Genomic DNA, 22073 nt, shown 5'->3' on the forward strand with positions numbered 1-22073 from the left:
CACCCATAATTATAATTGAAACAGTACCGTAAGCGACGTACATACACATATACTGCCTTGGGCAGGTAAACGGCTGTATCTGCAAAAATAAGTTCTCGAGATATTTGAAGATACGTACGCGTTTTGGAATCAATGCTAGCAATAGAGAAATGTTGGAATTATACGTTTTTTTTTATCTCTTTTTTTCAGCGGAAACCTAGTACAATAAAGCTAATGTACAATACATGACAAAAATGCTTGCAGTTGCTGCTCTTTATCTGCCCACGGCAGTATAAAAGTCGCATCGGTAAACATTACAAAGCGTTTCACTGTAAAAGTATAGTTCCTTTGGGGTGTAAGACATAACTCATATCACCAGTTAAAGGTTAGACATAGAGCCTTATTTCATCTAATCTCACTTGGCTGATTTGATATCATCCCAAATTCACATGTCGGCACCGATTTCGGGGAACTTTGAATTTAATCCAACGACAAACCAAGTAAACTTTTTAAAATGAGGTTTTTCTACGAAACAAACACTTTTGTTCAATAAAAAAAATTAAACTTGTATGCTGCTTAATTTCAGAAATGTCAAATGTTTAATTTTGTGAAGAACAAAAATTCTTAGCATAAAAATCATTATATTCTTTAGTATTTTAAACTTTATTTCTGTGTTATGTCCTTCATATATTTGAAACTAACAAGGATGTCGTTTATTATATACATATATATATATATATATATATATATATATAATATATATATATATATATATATATATATATATATATATATATATAAATATAATGTGTATAAAACGAGTATGGAGATAATATTAGCATTAAATTATTAAGTTGAAGTCTATCACTGAAGCGCTGCTTTATTTCTGGTACAGTATTTTTACTTTTAAAAAGCATTTTCAAAAAGTTAAAAAAGAAAATCAAAGATTATACTACCTTCGCATAGCGATGAACGATTGTGACGCCTGTATTGTAAAGGAAACATCAAGAACACTTGAAGAGGAGCATTCGGCGAAAGTAACAACGCGAAGATTGCTTCACGTTCTATCTGTGAAGTGGTTTCTTTTCTTTGGAGGCTTGTGAAGAGTTCAACAAATATTTCAATCTGAGGTAACAGGTAAATTTGCTTATCGATGCAAAATCAGGTTCAGAGTTCAAAAAGTGAGATCTTATTTGTTGCATTCGACAGTTTCCTAAGAGTGCATCGGGTGATATAGTTTCCAGCCCTTTTAGTTTATTACCCCATATTGTTAAGGGCACTTTTTTGTGTTCTCCATAAGTTTTAGATTGGTATGTTTAAATTTGAAGATGAAATTAATGCAAATTCATTTGAAAATTGCCTTAGTGCTTGTTTTTGGAATACAATGCGCAAGAGCCTATCGCAAGTGTAAGTATTTTCCGGTCAATAACTCCTCTTAACTCTTTAATCTCCTCTGCAATTATCTGTTTGTTTTCCTTAAATTGATTTACATTAGTTACAAATAGCGTTGTTATACCCAGGTAAATGAAAGGACTATTAAAAATAAGCTAAAATTGTAGGTTATAATGCAAAAAAAGAACAGCATTTCCATTTAGTACTACTTATTTCGTTTACGAAGCGTGTATATATAATGTTAATAACGATATTTTCCTTTATTCAACAGCATTTTTATTAATATGATAACATTTAATTGATTTTTTAAGAAATTTTTTAGCCTCCCAAACTGTTAGTATACTCGGCATTAATGTTTATCTGTTAAGGGATTTTATCGAAAAAACCTTGTTTATTGATCATGTAGGGTTTGGGGGGGGGGGGGGGGGGGGGGGTAGGATATGGGGCAAAGTGAAATAGTGAATTATTTACTCCACTTTTTGCGCCCCCCGATTTGGTAACATTTTAACTATGTAGTAACACATGTTGTCTATTCCAGTCAAGATAAAGTTACCTCTGAAAATCAAAGAATATGATACTAAAAGCAATTTTCAAAAATTGATACTCATATTGTAATATTTTGTTGCAAGTCAAAAATAATTTTTGCTATTATTAAATGATAAAGTTCTTGTTATTAACGTTTTAAATATTAATTGACATCTACTAATATTCGGTGCAGTACTTATTTATTTAATATTAAGCTTATTTGTGTTTAAAAGAATTTGTACAGTTATTCAATTATATTTGTACCGTCCGCAAAGTGAAATGACTCATTTAGTTTACTTATTCAATACTTTATCAAATCACTTGCGTATTCATTTATTTATTTATTATTTCATTTACCATTCTTTCATTTTTAATGTCGTTATATTTATTCATTCATTCACTTATTTTCTTATTCATTCACTATTTTATTCACTCATTTATTTTTCCCGTATATTAATTAATTAATTAATTTTTTTATTTGTTTATTTTTTCCTTTTCTTTTTATTTATTCATTCATTCTTTTATTGTTATCAAAAATATCTTTAATAATCAAATAAAAAGTATTTCATTAAAAAAAAAAATTCATTTTTCACTTTGCCCCATGGAAAAAAAAGTGAAAATTTTCCATCTTTTTTTAGAGGTACAAAGTTACTGCCAAAAATAAAAAATAATGTTCAGTGCAAGTTTTATAACAAAATATATTGTTCCTTTATGAAACGCAAATTTTTAGAGCAAAATTCCATTTTTTTCGTCTTGGAAAAAAGTAAGTAATCAAAAACATTTCACTTTGCCCCACATTCCCCTACTTGTAAAATCTATGTCTTTTAAATTCAGGTGTGTAAACGTTCCCTTATCGGTATAAGAATTTCATAGACACGATAAATTCAGCATGTTTGAAAAATAAATACCCTTATGCAGTGCTGTTACATGAGGCAAAAACGATTAACGTAATATTATAAAATTAAATGTCTCGTTTACACATTATAGAGCCAAAATCATTTGGGATGCTTTCAAAGTTTCACATGTTTGCATATTTCTCAAAAAATAAGAGACCTATTGTTCTGTAACTTTTGTCACGTAAAAATTATGCGACAGCTGTCATTTTGCAGTAAAATTAAAATCTGCCATGTATTTACGGGACCAGCAACAAATTTTGGAATAACAAATAGTTTTTAAGCATACTTCATCGTGAAGAGCTGAGAATAAGCTGTAAATCTCCGAAATAAGGGAGACCGGGGTACAGTGGGATACAGGGCACAATGGGTAAAATAATATTTTCCTACTATGCAAAATTCTTACAAATCTAAAAAAAATCCACAATTTAGTTAACTTGTATGACAACACTGTGGAAACTAATCACTTTGACATTTTATTTTTTAAAGAAGTTGCAGCCATCTTTACTTCTATCAGTGCCGTGTAAATCAGTTACAATACTAATTGTTTAAAATACTAATTGTTTAAGTATATTTATTTTTTTAATATTGTGTTTTAGTTCGTTTTAGAAGGACACGGAGTCATGTCACACAATAAATTCTCACCTCCGTTAACTAAACACAAAATGCCATTCCTCATTAACACGTGGCAGTAATGACATCAAATTTTATTTTCCATGATACAAGGGCCAATTATGGCTGAAAATAAGCCCCCTTGTTTATTTTCAGCCATAGTTGAAATTGTGAGATTTTGCTTAAAAACAAGAAGATAGATTTTGCTTTAAAAACTTATTGTGGTTATTCTGACTTCTCACCTCCATGAACTTGAATTTCAGGGATGTAAATTAATGTAAAAAAAAGAAGAGAACATGTTTTCATATGCTTAACATGTGCAGATTGTAGCAACGAAGAAAAAAAAAACTCCATGAAAAATGTATCTATTAGGCCTATATTAATGGAAAGATCCTCACCTCCGTGAATCTCTCCTCCGTGCCAGACCTTATCAATGTCATTATTTCTGAGGAGAAAATAGCTGATGGAGGGGAAATGCATCAATAATAGGCATTCTACCAAAATTATAAATTGCCAGTATATCCTCCAATTTACTAAACACTAAGTTTTTAACGTACATTTAAAACTACTAATTGAGCCGTACTTTAATCAAGAGAGCTCAATATTATATTAAAATCAATCATTAAAATAGCTGATTGTTTGCACAATTAACAAAATTACTACTCCGATATTTAATTGGCCTCTGTTTTTAAATATTAAAAGTTTATTTATTTATTTTTTTTTTTTTTGTTATTTCCATGAACAAGGCATTCTTTTATTTTTTATTTATGAGTAAAATAATTAGAACTTAGCTAAGCCATTGTTTATAGTTGCTTCTAATAGGTTACACTTTCATGCAAGAATGAAAAAAAAAAGATAACAAAAGGTTTTGAAATCGAAAAATATTTGCGTTAAAAGGTTTCTTGAGAATGAACCATGTATACTATATGACTAAAAGTATTAGGACACTTTCAAAAATTCACATTTTTAAGGATTTCTCATGAAATAAAAGACTAACGACTTTGTAACTTTTTTTCACATAAAATGTATGTTCCAGCCGTCATTTTACAATAAAAGTTATCACACATCACCCTCACGTTTCGGGGATCAATAACAAATTGAGAAAAACAATGTGTTTCGGTCATCGTTTATCTTAAATAGCTGAGAATAAGTTGTAAATTTCAGAAAATATTTAGCTTATATGTTCAATTATTTTACATACTTTCAAGAAAGTATCACTGATATTCACGAAGATATGAGCAATGAGCATTTCTTTGAAAACTACGAACTTCATTTGAAGGTTTTTGGCTCATAACACGTTAAGTTTTTCATCAAAGCTTACCAATTTTTTTAGAAACCTTGACAGCATACAAGAGAAGCATAATACTAGAATTTGAAGTTATAATGTTGAATACGCGATAAAATATGGACATTTAAAGCAATTAGTTTCTCACTGCGCATGCCCGAAAGATAGCAGTTTATAATTTTCACAATCTGAAACCTAAATAGAATCTTCAACTCGTAATAAAATTTCAATGCAATATCTTAAAAATTCAGAAAGTTATCAGCGATTTAATGAGCCGAATTAAAACAATTAATGGATTGGAGACGAGTCATGAGGGGTCGTTCGCAAATGATCTGTTTTTATCTTGAATTACACTGAACGATTACAAGCAAATGTTGCGAACTTGCGAGAAAACCCTCGGCCTCAAGACTCGTCGCCTGTCCCAGAATTGTTGAACTTCTGCTCATTAGATAGCTGAAAACTTTCTGATTTTTTAAGGTATTGAACTGGAATTTTATTATGAGTTTAGAAATCTAGCTGGGTTTTAGATTGTGAAAGTTATAAATTGCTGTCTTTTGCACATGCGCAGTGAAAAATTAATTGCTTTAAATGTCCATATTTTATCAAATTGTAAAAATTTTAACTTCAAATTTTAGTATTGTAACGGATCCGGTGCGACTTCCAACTTTCTTGAAAGGACGACACAGTTCTTGATTAATAATACAGGAAATTTATTTACACTATATACAGGGAAGATCGTCAAAAACTGCTAAATTAATCATCAGCAATTAAGCAAATATCACACATCACCGTAAACTCAACGGTTACACATGTATTTACTTCCAAATACGAGAAACAACACAGCGAAATGCCTCGCAATAAACAGCTAATACACTCTCAGCACAAATTCTCAATCGAAACTAACTTTTTATCTAGCGTAACGGCTTATATACACACCGAAAAGCGAGCTCTCAAATATTCCAGATAATGCTACACCGTTCTACACTTTCATTGATAAAATCAGTGAATGAAAAAAGAAAAAAAGAATAGGGGTTCGTATACTTCGGCCGAATGTAAAGAGGCTGTATATTCATTACGGGAAACTATTTACAGGTTACGTTACTACAATAATTACTATTTACAGAATTCGTAACATTGCCCCCTTCCTAAGGACTGCACGTCCCGGGCAGTACGATCCCCAGAAAGGGTGCCAAACTTCTATCACACGTTCACAAATACACACATTAAATAATAACCAATAATGCATATGAAACAGAATAATAACAAGAAATATTACTAAACATTAAAAGCAAAAAAAAATATCTACAACTTTTATGTTATCAACCATGGTTGTTTACGTAAATACTCATGAGCTATGGCCATAGTATGGGGCTAACCGATCATAATGTACAACCCTAGGTTTTGCATTAGGTGATTTTTGGATCCTCACTACGACGTCATTCAGTCGGTTAAGGACTTTGTAGGGTCCATTCCAATGCGACTGCAATTTGGGTGAACGACCTTTCCGTCGGATGGGATTCCATAACCAAACCTTGTCGCCTTCGTTGAATTCATGTCCAGTAGACCTTGTGTCGTATCGGGTCTTCATCTTCGCCGCGATGTTGATTCGCTCTCGTGCGAAGTTATGAACGTCTTCCAACCGGGCCTGGAGATCCTGGATGTACTCCTCAGGCGATGAAGGCGCATCCGGAGGACGACCGAAGACGAGATCACAAGGTAGCCGAAGCTCTCGTCCGAAGAGCATCTGAGATGGGGCATATCCGGTAGTCTCGTGGACAGCACTGCGGTAGGCCAGCAGGAACAAAGGTAGCTTCTTGTCCCAATCCTGTTGATTTCTGGATACCATAAGCGAGAGATTATTCACGATTGTGAGGTTAAATCTCTCCACCATGCCGTCCGATTGTGGGTGTAGTGGTGTTGTCCTAGTTTTCTCAATTCCGAAAACTTGACATAGGCCCTTAAACACAGCAGAGATGAAATTCCTCCCTTGATCGGAATGAATCTGCAAAGGTGTTCCATATCTCGAGATCCAATGTTGGACTAGAGTCTCTGCTATGGTGGTAGCTTCTTGATCTGGAATGGGATATGCTTCGGGCCATTTGGTGAAATAGTCGATGGAAACAAGAATGTATTTGTTCCCATCAGTAGTTCTTGGTAGAGGACCCAGGATGTCGATCCCAATTCGTTCGAAAGGAGCTCCAACGTTGTACAGATGTAGCTTCCCTCTGATTCTTTTCTTCGGTCCTTTACGAGCAGCACAGGCGTCACAGGAATGGCACCACTTCTCCACGTCATCCTTTGCTTTGCTCCAGAAGAAGCGCTCCCGAACTTTATTGAGGGTTCTCAAGACACCAAAATGTCCTCCAGTCGCACTACTATGTATTTCTTTCAGAACATCTGAAATCCTTGATCGGGGAAGTAGTAACTGCCACCTAGATGTTTTGCCGTCATCAGATTCCTTTTTTCGGTACAGTACGCCGTTCCTTAAATGGAGTGAGTTCCATAAAGCCCAGTATCTTTTTGTTGCAGGACTGAAGATGGAAACGTCCTGCCAGCTAGGTCGCCGACTGTCACTCTCCATGAACTCCAAAATTGGTTTTATGTCGGGGTCTTCAAGTTGATCTTTTCGAACTTGGTCGTCACTCCATGGATCAGGTTCTGGTGATGTTGGAGTCACTGTCACCTGATAGGCAGTAGGGCTAGTCGTTCCATACTGTTTCTCGATTCGGGAACAATAGTGGCAGTTCTCAGGACAGGGTCTCCTTGATAAAGCGTCTGCATTACCGTGAGACAACCCTTTTCGACGCCTGATCTCCATGTCATATTCCTGGAGTCGCTGTATCCACCTGGCTATCTGGCCTTCCGGATTTTTTAGGTTCAAAAGCCAAGTTTACGAGGCATGATCTGTCCGAAGCAAAAATTTTCGGCCGTAGAGGTAATGATGGAAGTGGTCTACAGCTTTCACTATGGCAAGTAACTCCTTTCTATTGACGCAGTAATTTCGCTCCGACTTTGATCAGCATTTGCTCCAGTAAGCGATGACATGTTCATTGCCGTCAATTTCTTGGGATAAAACAGCTCCGATGCCCTCGTTGCTCGCATCAGTGTCCAGGATGAAGGATTTTTCAGGCTGAGGATAGGCGAGGATAGGCGTTGATGTTAAAGCCTCTTTCAGTCGTAGAAATGCATCTTCGCATTCTTTGGACCATTCAAACTTTTGCTTGCTCTCCGTCAGCTTATGCAAAGGTCGTGCAATGTTGGAAAAACCCTTCACAAACTTCCTGTATACGTGCAGAGCCCTAGGAAACTTCGCAGTTGATGGGTGTTTTCGGGACGACTCCAACTCTTGACCGCAGATACCTTTTCTGGATCGGTTTGTACACCTTCAGAAGAGATGATGTGACCAAGGTAGTTCACTTCCCGGCGGAACAAATTACATTTGGACGGGCTTAACTTCAGATTGGCTTCCTTAAGCTTTTGCAGCACCTTCCTAAGATTTGCCAGATGTTCTTCAAAACTGCGTCCCACGATGATGATATCGTCTAAGTAGACCAAACAGGATTTGTAGGAAAGTCCTCTTAACACTGTCTCCATAAGACGCTCGAACGTAGCTGGTGCATTGCAGAGGCCGAAGAGCATCACTTTAAACTGCCATAAGCCTTGTCCAGTTCTAAACGCTGTCTTCTCTCGGTCATCAGGGTGTATCTCAACCTGCCAGTAGCCGCTCTTCAAGTCCAGGGTCGAAAACCACTTGTGTCCGGAAAGAGTGTCCAAGGTGTCGTCTATCCGTGGAAGAGGGTAACTGTCTTTCTTGGTGATTTCATTCAGCCGTCGGTAACCGACACAAAATCTGGTGGAGCCATCTTTCTTTCGGACCAAGACGATGGGAGAGGCCCAAGGACTGGATGAAGGTTCGATTACATCATTCTCCTTCATCTCTTTCAGGAGGGTCTCAACCTCTTCTTTCTTGGCGAACGGTAGTCGTCTTGGATGCTGTTTAATAGGGGGGTGTTCTCCAGTGTAAATACTATGCTGCGTTAAATTCGTACGGCCAACATCCTCCGATGTAGATGAAAACAGATGCTTGAAGTCATCCACCAATTGTTCCACAGCAGTTCTTTGATCCTTCGATAAGGGTGCACTCCCAATTAACTTCAATGCCAAGGACTCAGAAGACACAGTCTCGTGGGAATTGATTCTTCTAATGATGCAGTTTACTGGAGTACAAGTTGCCAACACTTCACCTTTCCGGATATTCCTTGGCCTTTCACTCACGTTGACGAATCGCACAGGAATTACATCTTTAGAAAGGTCCACAAGCGTAGATGCTACCAGCACTCCTTTTGGGCTATTGCTTAAGTTGAGGTATTCAATGAGTCCAAATCGAAAACTATTGCTTTCTTCAATGGAGCCAGGTATTAATGATTCTGACCTTGAGGGAACCGATAAATCTGTTTGGGCTATTATTTGATGACCGGATTTTACATCACTCTCTGCGGGGAAAACGGCTATGTCTTCTCTCATCGAGTGCAGCTCATTAGTCTTGAAGTCGAGGTTGAAGTCATACTTCTTTAAAAAGTCCAATCCTTGAATGAAGGGGTCTGTGATAGCAGCAACGAATGTCGTATGATGGTAAGTGACATTTCCAAACACAATTTCTAAGTTCACTTTACCTTCAATCTCGATCTTGTCACCTGTCACAGTTTGGAGGGTAACGCAGGGCGGCGTCCATAGAATGTTGAGTCCAAATTGAAGAGCCACATCTGTTCTAATGATTGTAACATTGGCTCCAGTGTCAATAATCAGTTCGCAGGGAAACCCGTTTACATATGCGTAAACAAACAGTCCGTTACTGCCGCCACTCGTCGATGAAATCTGGAAAACTTTAAGATGGGGCTCATTCCAATTTGGCGATCTCGGCCCCGCGAGATTGCCATGGCTTAGTTTTCCTGGACCTGAGAGGGAGAGGTGCTCTTCCCTCTGGTTTCTTGGCGAGCTTCACAATTTCTTCGTAAGTGACCCTCGCCGCCACATTTCCAGCACTTAAGTGATTGTCCATTTTGGTCCTTGGGAGCCGAAATCCTTTTGAGGGTTCCTGCAATTTCTTTTATTAGCTTTTCCAGTTCAGCAAAGCGTGACGAAACCGGATCAGGCTCATCAGTTTTCACGCCGCGGATTGAATGGCGATCCTTGCGGGTTGCTTGCTCGGCGGCCTCCAACTTCATCGCATACACAACAGCAGAATTCAGGTCTTTGATATCCGCCATCCGTAGAGCTTTCTGGATATCCAGATCTCGAACCCCGTCGATGTAGTAGTTGAGTGCCAGGTTGTCTCGAACATCCGCAGGACAGTCGCAAAGAGCAAGATGAGACAGTCTCTCGACGTCCACCGCTAGCTCTTGCAGGGTTTCCCCGGTTTTCTGGAAACGGGACTTCAACTGGAGTCGGCTGAAATCTTTCTGGCACTTCTCACCGAAGCGAAGCTCCAACGCAGATGTGAGGGCGGCGAAATCCAGGCGCTGGCTTTCCGGAAGGGTCTGAAGAATGTCAGCTGCGTCACTTCCCAGGGATGCTGCAAGATGGCAGGCCTTGGTAGCAGAGTCCCATCCGTTCGCTTCCGCCACTATCATGAATTGAGTCTTGTAAACCTGCCACGAAGTTTTCCCATCGAATGTGGCAAGTTTAATGGACGGTCGAGCAACCGATGTGGGAGCGCCAAACTGTACAGAGCTGCTTTCTACGGTCGCCAATCTCCTTTCCATGTCCTTAATTATTTCTTTCTTAAATGAAGTAAATTTCTTGTCTTCTTCTTCCAACTTATTTTCCACATTGGCGATGCACTCTTCCACAGTATCAAATTTTTCTTCTAGAGCATCAACTTTATCTCCCATGGCGGTTAGTTGATTCTCCATCATGGTTTTCATCGACGTTAGGTCACTTTTTATTTCATCCTGACTTGTAGTAATTTTAGCAGTTAAATCACTATTTAACTGTTCCTGGTTAGTCGCCAATTCATTTTTCAATTGTTCTTGATTAGCCGCCATATCATTTTTTAATTGTTCTTGATTAGCCGCCATATCATTTTTTAATTGTCCTTGATTAGCCGCCATATCACTCTTCACAGAATTGATTGCGTCAAGAAGTTGTTTTAATTGTTCATCCATTGCGCGAGTAAACACCATAAAAATAAAGTCCAAATTCAAAAAGTTTTTATGAAAAAATGTCCAAAGTCACACTTACTCCAAGAAAGTCCTAAAGTAGCCCCACGGTTGGGCGCCAATTGTAACGGATCCGGTGCGACTTCCCACTTTCTTGAAAGGACGACACAGTTCTTGATTAAGAATACAGGAAATTTATTTACACTATGTACAGGGAAGATCGTCAACAAGTGCTAAATTAATCATCAGCAATTAAGCAAATATCACACATCACCGTAAACTCAACGGTTACACACGTATTTACTTCCAAATACGAAAAACAACACAGCGAAATGCCTCGCAGTAAATAGAGCTAATACACTCTCAGCACAAATTCTCAATCGAAACTAACTTTTTATCCAGCGTAACGGCTTATATACACACCGAAAAGAGAGCTCTCAAATATTCCAGAAAATGCTACACCGTTCTACACTTTCATTGATAAAATCAGTGAATGAAATAAGAAAAAAAGAATAGGGGGATCGTATACTTCGGTCGAATGTAAAGGGGCTGTATATTCATTACGGGAAACTATTTACAGGTTACGTTACTACAATAATTACTATTTACAGAATTCGTAACAGTATTATTCTTCTCTTGTATGCTGTCACGTTTTCTGAAAGTTTGGTAAGCTTTGATGAAAAACTTTGAGTGTTATAAGCCAAAAATCTTCAAATAAGATTCGTAATTTTCAAAGAGAAGCTCATATCTTCACGAATATCAGTGATACTTACTCAAAAATGTGTAAAAGAATTGTCCATAGTCAGCTAACTAATTTCTAAAATTTACAGCTTATTCTCAGCTTTTAACGATGAATGATGATCAAAAACCATTTTTGTTTTCCTCAATTTATTACTGATCCCCTAAACGCAAGAGAAATGTAAATTTTATTGGTTAATGACAGTTTGAGCATGTATTTTTTATGACAAAAATTATAAAGCAATTGATCTTTTATTTCTTGAGAAATCCTTAAAAATGTGAATTTTCGAAAGTGTCTTAATACTTTTGGTTATATAGGGGAGACTGGGGATACTTAATCCCCACCTTAGTTTTCAATTTTTTTCTCTGCTGCAAATTATCAGTTTTTTTTTTCAAAAAAAAAAAAAAAAGTACGTAAAGAAAGATATTTTTTTTCTCTACCTGACAGTATTTTTTAGTTGAAATTAAACAGATAGTTTTGGTAAAATAGTTTTTTCTAATAACTTTATAAAGGAATCATGTATCCCCATATCAAGGGATACATGATCCCTTCATGGGGGATACTTGATCCCACTGAGAAAATACAAACTTTTGGTTAGATCAGATTTATTTATGGATTTTAGTTTTCTACATAATGTTTCTAAAAAACACTAGTTCTAATTTTTTTATTAAATTATAATAAAGTGAACACAAAATAACATTGTTTTTAATTCCACTAGGATATTTGTAAAAAAAATGTACACAACGTAAATGAACTTACGATGCTTTTGATCAGTAACTTATTCTCTAATACAGTTGTGAACAATATATTTTATAAATAAAAAAAACAATTTAACAATTTTTTTTAAAGTAAAGTAATGAAACTCAAAATACAACAAATAAAAAAAGAAAAAGGACTTCAAGCACAAAAATCAACTTATTTGCTTCTTGTCTTGCAATAGTAAAATTAAGAGTTTTATCAATTGAATTAGTTTTAAAAAAGAGGGATGAAAAATGTGAGTATTAACATAAAAGAGTAGAAAACCTAGCATTCATTTTCAAAACCTGAAAAGTCAAATGCAAACAATTCGTTTGTTGTAGTTCTTAAAGTTCAATTCAACTCATCTGGATGTGTGCATCTTAACACATTCATTCTCATTTACTACACTTTTGTCAATTTTTCATAAAAAATAGATTAACCATGTTACCTTTTCGCTTTAAAGAAAACTTATTTCAAACTCTAGAAATCCAACTTAGCATTCTATCCGCTAATGGGTCTACATAATGGACAACTAACGTTTTTTGATGCAAATCTAACGCTAGTAAAATCATCTTTTTTTCATTCCAACAAGGATTTGACATCTATTTCAACTTGTTCAAGCTCATTTAGCTGAGTAAAACATAACTCATAAGTATAGTTAGTTTATGTTTAGATGTTGAGGTGTTATGTGGGTTACAAGTACGAACTGATATTTTTATTTTTTAGCATATTTACAGCAGTGATTATATAAATCTATTACTCATACTATGATATTTTGTTGTGTTAGTATGATTTTGAATTTGAAGTTACTGTCAACTAAATAAACAAGAGTTACATTGTTTTCATTGAGTTTATACTGTCCGTTTAGTTAAGCCAAGACTTAGCGCCAATTTGCGCATGCGTCAGGTCTGCCGTGATTTTATCAAAATAGGGAGGGAAACCCAGAAGTAAAAGGTTCAAAATAACGTGTTCAAAGACAGCAAGTGCGAGCAGTAAGTGCCCATCCTCAACCTATCGCCCCTTTTTGAAATGGAATCTTTCCTGAGTGGTAGTCTTTGCTTTCGAGAACGGACAGCATTGTCACATGGATACTTGATCCCTGGGATCATGTATCCCTCTAAACGAAGGGATCAAGTATCCCTAATATGCGATTTTTACAAACATACTTGTTATATTATTAACAATCAGTTGCAATTTACTAAAAATCATTTATAAGGGACTGTCTATAACATTACACTTCAGTATTTTTTTAAAGTTGTATATATTGGATCATGTAAACTTTAGAATGCTTTTTTAAAAAAAAGTTTCCCTTGACACATTCAGGCAACCATTTCTTGAGTTAAAACAAAATGGCTGAAAAAAATAAAGTGTTACCAGATTTTATGTACAAATATAACTTTAAAATAATTCTCAGGTTTCAAATCTCTATTTAATGATTTTGGTACATTTTTGGCTGTGGGATCATATACCCCCAGGGATCAAGTAACCCTAGTCTCCCCTAGTATATAGATATAGTGCTGCCAGGAAATGGGTTTCGACCCATAATAGACCCCATTCCCCCCACTAGAGACCTTAAAAATACTGTTTCAATTGATATTTTGTTAAAAATTCTTGGGTTCTGGGTTTATTCATAAAAACTATACCTTTTCTAAATATTTTACCGATAAAACATGATATGTTTACGAAAGTATATTTTTTTGACTAAGCAGTCTAGAGTGCACTTGCTTAAAATTTTTAAAAAGGTTGTGGAGTTACAAACATAAAAAAAAAGCTTGTCGCTCCTAGCTCTGAGTCTTATTTCTCTCTTTCTTCTAAAAGACTTTCCTGCCTATCTTGTACTATAAGCATTATTTTGATTTGGCACCAAAGATAATTCTCCAGACTTCTGCTTAATCATTAATTAATCACTTTTCAGATTTGCCGCATGTGCATTAAATATACCTTCTCACGTTTATGAATTGCAACTGTTTTCGTTCGAAATGTTTAAAAATGTTTTTTATTGTTGTTTCAAATGCCGGTAAGCCATTTTTATTCGCAATGTGTAAGAATGGATATTGTTGGTTAAATATTTTTAAAATAATGCTATGCGCATTTTTTTTTTTTTTTACTCCCACGTCACTCATTTCCTTTATTTAGCACTTCAACTGCGTAATAATGCACACAATAATGAGCATAAACTATATATTACTCCATTACTCCTTTATACGTCGACGAAATGGTGCAGTGTCAGCAGCTGACCTCTTACGCTTTAAGGCATAAGTTTAAACTTGGCTCCAGTCGCTAGATTTTTAAACTGCAGAAAATCGACAGCGTTAATGTTGCAGGATTATACAATGTTAAAAGCGTGCCTGAGTTCTCGTTTGTCTTTGAGTACCTTTGGCAAAATTAAATTCATAGTGCATTTTCTCAATGAAGGCAGCAACGGTGCCAATATCTGGTGGGAAAACTGGGGGTCAAATATGTAGGGACGTAAGGGTACGCAACATAGAGGGGCCCATAGAAGTCAGTTGTGACGTGCCCCAAAATTTCTGTGCACACCCCAGTAGACAGGTCGTCGCTAATATCTGCTACTTATAAGATATGTAAATGATTAAAAGACACCCACAAAACCTTCTCCAGCAGTTATGAAACTGTGCTTTACATAATTTTGCTTCTACTTTTAATTTTAACTTTTCAGACTACATAGAAGATGAATGCATTTCCCAAAAAAGGCAACAGGAGATTAATTTCGAACTTCCTGCATCAGGTCCAGATTCAGTCGGTGAAATTAAATCCAATAGATTTGGAACTTATTCCAGAACCGGAAGGAATTGTCTTTTCAAACTCATACCACCTAAGGGATATGGCATCGTTATTACAGTTCTCAAAATTGATTTCAGAAGTCCTGATGAATGCAACGACTATATAAAGGTATGTTTCTGCAGTTACGCTTCCTCAGATGTTAATGAAATTTTTCGTGTTTTATAATACAATTATGAAATTAATGATAACTTAGAGAAATAGATTTGAAAAGGAAGTAGCAAGGGGTAAAGACAGCCTACCGGCTAAAACACTCCTCCACGCACCATGCAGTAATTTACAACGTAACACGTAATGAACTGGATATTTAACTATAACTGATGATATTTGTCCCAAAACCTTACCGTAAAATCTTATTGAAAATGACATAGGTAGTTCACTGAAAGAAATTATACATCATCATGTCCTAGTGGAGTAGGTAATATAGCCTATAGTGTAAAAACTTCATAATAGAAGCACCTATTCTAAAGGAACGATCAAACTACAGTTGGTAGTTTAAAACCACTTTTAAGACCATTATAAGGAAACACGTTAAGTGTGTGTTTAAATACGCGAATCTGGAGTTAAAGCTTGACCACAGAGAGTTTTTTATTTTACTGAAAGCAAAACAAAATACATGCTGACGCAATAAAATGTAAAACCCACATTAACACTGATTTTATACTGATGAAAAGAATTGTATCAGAGTAAATTTTATTGTCATAAATACCTTATGAATACCAATCGATGTTACAACTTTAATTTTTCATTTACCGTATCGTTGTGAACCTTTATAATTGCGTTGTTAGAAGTGAACTATCGATTTTTTGTTAAATGGAGTTTGAGTTGGGACATGAAAGCAGTAAAGTTGAGCTGAAATGAATACCCAACTTTGTGCACCGTAAAAGTATACTGCTGTGGGCAAGTGAAGTGCAGTAACTGCAATATTTTCATTTTTATTTATTTATTTATTTATTTATTTTATTTTTATTTATTTTTATTTTTTTTGTTGTCAGCTATTGTAAGTTAGCTTTGATGTGCAAGCTAGCTCATTCTGTTTCCACTGAAAAATATGCACGACAAAAACGTCAAATTCCAAAATTTCTCTATTGTTAGTATTGAGTCCAAAACGCGTGTCTTCAAATATCTCGAAACCTTATTTCTGCAGACACTGCAGTTTACCTGCCCACGGCATAGTCATGCAACATAACATTATAACTGTTTTATGTCAAACATTTGCAGTAATTAAAGTTAAATGAATGAATTTATTTTCAGTTACAAAAATTGGGTAAAAAAGCATTGAACTAAAATACCGTTTAATGAAAGCAGCGTGAATCGATTATTTGGAATGGGAAACATTTCTGTAGTTTAGTTGTAAATTTTTAGTTTCGATCGCAGTGTAGTTTTCACATCAAGATTCTCAGCATAAATCATCATTTGTGTCGTTATTTTATGAAGAGAGAAAGAAGAATGGCGCGAGGAAAATGGATCGTCAACTGGGCCGCGAATAGGAAAAGGTTGAGAACCGCTGGTTTGCAGGAATTTAGAAACAGGTGAGATTATGGTATACAATGCAAAAAAAAAAAAAAGTTTAAGGGTATAAAATGAATCGAGAAGTTATGAAAAGAAAATAAGTTATTAAAAGACTGAAAATGCTACCTAAGAGCTTTCTTTTTTCTTTCTCTCTCTTCAGTCGGAATTATGAAATATTGGACCGAAAATGTTGATATTTGGTACACAGTGTACTATGGTAAAGGGTATCTTATAGACAAAATTTTGAGCTTGTAGGAGAAAAATTAAAAGAGTTATGGGCACGTCCAATATTCCAGACTTATATTTTTGAAATCAATATATCATGTACAAAAACGATAAAATACCGAACAAACTTCATTATAAAATTTTCTACAAACAATTATAAAACATAATATAAGCGTTTGAAACGATTAATTAAAGATTATATATTTTCTAAAAAATCAGGAAAAAAACCTCGCTTTTCAGATGAAAATCCATGGTTGGAAAAATGAGCCACTCTCTATCTCTCAATCCTTATATGTCAGTGTTGTCAATCCCAAAACGAAAAATTATTTCACAGATTATAATAAGTAGAATGTAAAGAGTCAAATACAAAAAAAATCAACTAATTAAATCAATTATTAAATGATTAGCAGCTGTTTAAAGTGTATGTCCGGTATACCGGACACCAGGTCTGAAGTGGTTAAAAAGGGCACTATTATAAGAATTTGTTCACTTAATATTAATTGATGGTTTTATATTTTAAACATTTCAACATCTTTTTAAAACATATTTAAGATATTCGACGGAAAGGATGATGTTGAAAAGCTTTGCCAATACCAGGAAGTCGGATTGAATGGCAAGACATACTTTTCAGAGGACGACATTAAGATTTTGTATCATACGTCAGGTGATGGAATGGGATTCAACAACGGAATTAGACTCATTTTTACAGTTACTAAACCAGGTATTCCTTCTTCTTGTGAAATTAATTATTTTATTTATTGGGTGCAGGATTCTTATTATATTATTCATTATTGTTATTATATTATTATCAGGGCCTGATTACTTCACAGGCCAACAAGGCTGGACCTGGGGCCCCATCTTCCTAAGGGCCCCAAATTACTTAAAGAATTATGCATAACATTATAACTATACGAAAAATTCATGTATTTTTAAAATAATAAAAAGTAATGACTTGTCAAAAGGAAAAAAATCTTCTTTAAAGGAGAATTTTTATTCATTTTGCCAGTAGTGACTTTACCATGTCAAAAGCACAAGGGGTCCTGAAGGAAATTCATAAATGCTCATGATAAATGATTTACATAGTTCTGTGAATCTGTGTTAGACAAAAGGCCCTACAAAAATACATTTCAAGGAACCTCAAATATGTAAATCAGTCACTGCATTATCTTCAGGGGCCTCCGAATTATTGTGGGCCTAGGACCTCAATTTTAGCTAGTCGGGCCCTGATTATCATTAATTAAATTATTTATTATTATTATTATATCATTATTTAAATTATTTATTATTATTATTATATCATTATTTAAATTATTTATTATTATTAATTAAATTATTTATCATTATTAAAATTATTGTTATTATTATTATATTATTGTCACCATCATCATCACCATAACCACCAATACCATAATCATCACCTTCATCATCACACCACCATTATTATCGTACAACATGCTGTAAGAAAAAGGAACTAAACTTCCACAACTTAAACTCAATGGGTTTTTTTTATCTAAAAACTAATATATTATTTGCATATGGATTTTTCCAGACGCTGAGCTTGGATCGTGTTCTGCCCCTAGTGAATTTAGATGCGACAACGCCCGATGCATCTGGGCTGGTGTTACCTGCGACGGCATTAATAACTGTGGTGACGCTAGTGACGAGCATTCTGCGGAACATCCTCATTGCCGTATGTACCAACAGCTTTCGAAGACCTTCTTTTCTAGATTAGGTAAAGCTATACGAAGGGAGAATTCGCTATAGCAGATATTTGAGACTAATTTTCCCGAATACTAACAGAAAATGTGAATCAAAACTAATTTATTTATTTACTTTGTTCGAGAACATTGTGCCTATTTCAGGATTTTCCCTTGTAGCAGAAAATATTATTTTTCTTGATATTGATTTAATGACAAATATTTTGCTATTACTTCGCTATAATTCCGTTTCAGGATGGTTATCTTCTAACTCAGGACCTAGGCCGATTAATTTACCATTGATAATCATTTTACTTCTAACTAAGCTAAAAAAACTCAGTGGCGCAACAGTCTATAATGGTGATAGCCTATTGTGCCCATCTCAGTTTACAAGGCCGAGGGTTCTGGGGGGGGGGGGGGGGGGGGCAAGGCAGGTTTTCCGGTTAGGTGGTGAACCGAACGCAGAACCTCCAGTGTTTATGCTTATATACAATGAAACAAATAATTATTGCCTGCTATTACTACTGCTATTACTATTCAAACAGTGTGCAATGAAAATTTATTTCCTTCAATAACATTTAAAAATTTATTTACCAAAATTCTGAATGTTCAATGGGTGGTTGAAGATGACTCCAAAGTTTTTTCAGAGATTAACGCTAGCACATAGAAAAATATTTGCCCTTGCAGATTTTTAACGATATTCTAAATGTGCTGCACATTGCTTAATAAGTGTAAAATCCATATTGCTACGCCTGATGAAAGTACACGCACCATGTTCATCAGTACATTCGAGATTCGTGAGATCATTACATTCGAAATTCGTGAGATCATCAGTACATTCGAGATTCGTGAGACCACAATCAACCCGATTCTCGAACGCCTTGAACTTACCTCGATGAGTTAAAATGATCACCTTCTCAACCACTGCTTGCATTGACAAGTACTACGTTGTTTGGTGCAAATTTGCAATGAAAATTCTTTCACGTGTTTCACCCAGTTTCTTCTCAGTCTCTTACCGATGAACAAAAAGTAAAGTTAAAAATAGAAAATATTTTTCTCGCAATATTCCACTTTGATTTAAAACCGTATGAAATTGTTACTACAAATTTATTCCAAGCTTCTGCGATCCAATTTTAATTCCTCTGCGATTGCACGAGTGGTTTACTGTCTCTTATTTTCATGGTGTAATGGTCTGAGTGGTTAACCACATTTGCATTAAAATACTGAGAAAAAGATTAGTTATGTCGTGTTTTTTTATACTCTATTATGTGAAAAAAGTTCTGGAGAAAATTCTTCGTGGTCAATCAAACCATTTGGAGTGAAATACCAGCAGCAACACTAAAATCAATTAAAAATCTCATTTGTAGTTGAGAAATTATGCACAACGTGCACTGACTTTATTTCCTTTAAATCCCTAAATCGTCTCGTGAATCTAAACATTTTTCGGTGAAAAAAATGACCAATCTTTATTAGTTGGAAATTTTCCCCCTTCAGCCATACTAATTAATTATTTTAAAATAAAATTTCTTACTGTTTCAATGAAAAACGTTTATTTATTCTAGGGGGAAATATTAATTATTCAATTTATCTTTAACAGCTGAAGTCACGCCTGTTGCAATTGCAGCCGTTGTCCTGGGCATAACTACCTTCATTGCGATTGTTGTAGCAATGTGCCTCTGCTGCTGCCGTGCACAATCAGATAGACCTCAGAAACCTCCACTCATAGAAGATTTTCCAGTAAGACCAAATGGTGGATACATTCCGCTTCCTGGGTATTCTTATGGTGCAGTGGAACACACTATTGGGCATCTTCAACCAGTGCATTCACCTTACTCTGCATACCCATCGGCACCTATGGAATACAATCCAAGGCAGCAATACAATCTAAGACAGCAATACAGTCCAAGACAACCGTCCTGCCATATACGTGGTGGAATACCATCTGTGACGCAAAAAGTAGAAATTAGATATGATAAACCGCCACAGTATGAAGCATAACTCTTCTGTGCTTGTTAAATACATGAGGGGGAGATAGGACATCTTGGTTATAAGATTGTTTTATCAATGCGGAAGATCAGCGTGTTTTCAGATTTTAATCTTTGGAAAACAGGCTTAACTTCAACGTTCCTGAAGATAGGTCTCTAGCTGTCAAATTTACATAAATGAAGTAATCTATCTACGTACATATTCAGAGTGTGCACATGGGTACTAAACATATTTTAAACTTTGGCACTCATACTGAGCAAAAGATCAAAAGCAAGAAATAAGAGTCATAAGTATATAAGTACTCATATAGTTATAAGAGTCATTCTTATAACTATATGAGCTACTTCAGGCATAGACATAGCATTAAAACCATTAATTTTAAAGACAGAATAAATATTATTTTGGTGATGAGAAACGTGCTTTTTTCATTATTTCTAAGCAATGATGGATTTTCAATACCGATAGTTCGATAAGTAAAATGAACTACAGATTTTCTTTTTCGAAATATTTTTTATAGCATTTTGAGTTAATATTTTATAATACTTACTGAAAGAGAACTTTTTAAAGAATTAGAAGACAAATAACATTACTGGCATTTTTTCAACAATGCCTGCAGCAAATGATGTTACTAATAATGATGAAGTAAAATAAGCATTTCTATTTCGGGCTTATTACGGAAAAAAGACTGTTTGCATTTCTTAAATATCTAATTGATATTTTATTATTAGGTTTTATTAGACGGCAATAAATTATTTATTTTGGAAAGCCGTTTCTTGAATTTTTCGCATCTAATTGTATATCAACTATGTGGTAGTTTTAAAAATATGAAACTATACACAAAAAGTGAAACTTCGTTTGATAATTAACATAAAGCAATAAGCTGCGTTCGTTTTTTAATGCTATAGCGTAGAACTAGGACTTGTTTCCTGCATTATTTTTATGGATATGTTTTCTCTTACAATTGCATTTACTGTAGTTTTATACTTGTACTTTATGCGAAAATGTAGACTTTTATTTTAAAATAAACTTAGCTTCAAACATATTTTGTGGCTTTTATACTAATTTTCTCACATGGTATTATTTCTTGAATGGTTTTATTATTAAAAGCTTTGCCTTCCCTTAAATGAGAAAAAAGTAAATATGTTTACAATGAGCCACCTGCCTGCATTGGTGAAAAACAAGCTTATAGAACACTAATGGAGAAAAATGATTGATAGCAGATTGGTAGAAGTACTTTTTTCAAATACACAAAAGGAAAACTTTAGTCACCCTTTTGCTATTTGAAGTATACTGCCGTGATAAGCACAAAAGTCGTATCTGAACTTTTTATCAAAATTGAGTTACGGTCGCCATATGGTTCTTTGTCACATATTTCACCTAAATACAATGTTTTATGGTTATGTGGCAATAGAAATGTTTTTTTTTTAATCTAAAAAAATGCCTTCAGAATCAAAAACATGGAACCGCACAATTTTAAACGGCGATTCCTCATTTTGAGCTCAGCTGCAGATACGACTTTTGCGCTTAGCCCGG

At 35.0% G+C, this 22073-nt stretch overlaps 1 protein-coding gene across 2 annotated transcripts; it reads left to right on the plus strand.

Annotated features, from left to right (window-relative positions):
• Nucleotides 1-1199: 1199 nt before the first annotated feature.
• Nucleotides 1200-21580, plus strand: LOC129231515 (abnormal cell migration protein 13-like). 2 transcript variants are annotated; one of them, XM_054865850.1, is made up of 5 exons: nucleotides 1200-1386; nucleotides 14999-15231; nucleotides 17410-17578; nucleotides 18407-18589; nucleotides 20152-21580. In XM_054865850.1, exons 1-5 carry the CDS (start codon nucleotides 1308-1310, stop codon nucleotides 20550-20552), a joined length of 1065 nt encoding a protein of 354 aa, XP_054721825.1. In that variant the 5' UTR covers nucleotides 1200-1307; the 3' UTR covers nucleotides 20553-21580. The 2 variants fall into 2 exon arrangements, with proteins under 2 accessions (XP_054721825.1, XP_054721826.1); XM_054865851.1 differs by having other exon boundaries at nucleotides 18407-18547.
• Nucleotides 21581-22073: the final 493 nt, after the last annotated feature.

This window comes from Uloborus diversus, chromosome 10, assembly GCF_026930045.1.
Source record: "Uloborus diversus isolate 005 chromosome 10, Udiv.v.3.1, whole genome shotgun sequence".
NCBI lineage: Eukaryota > Metazoa > Arthropoda > Arachnida > Araneae > Uloboridae > Uloborus > Uloborus diversus.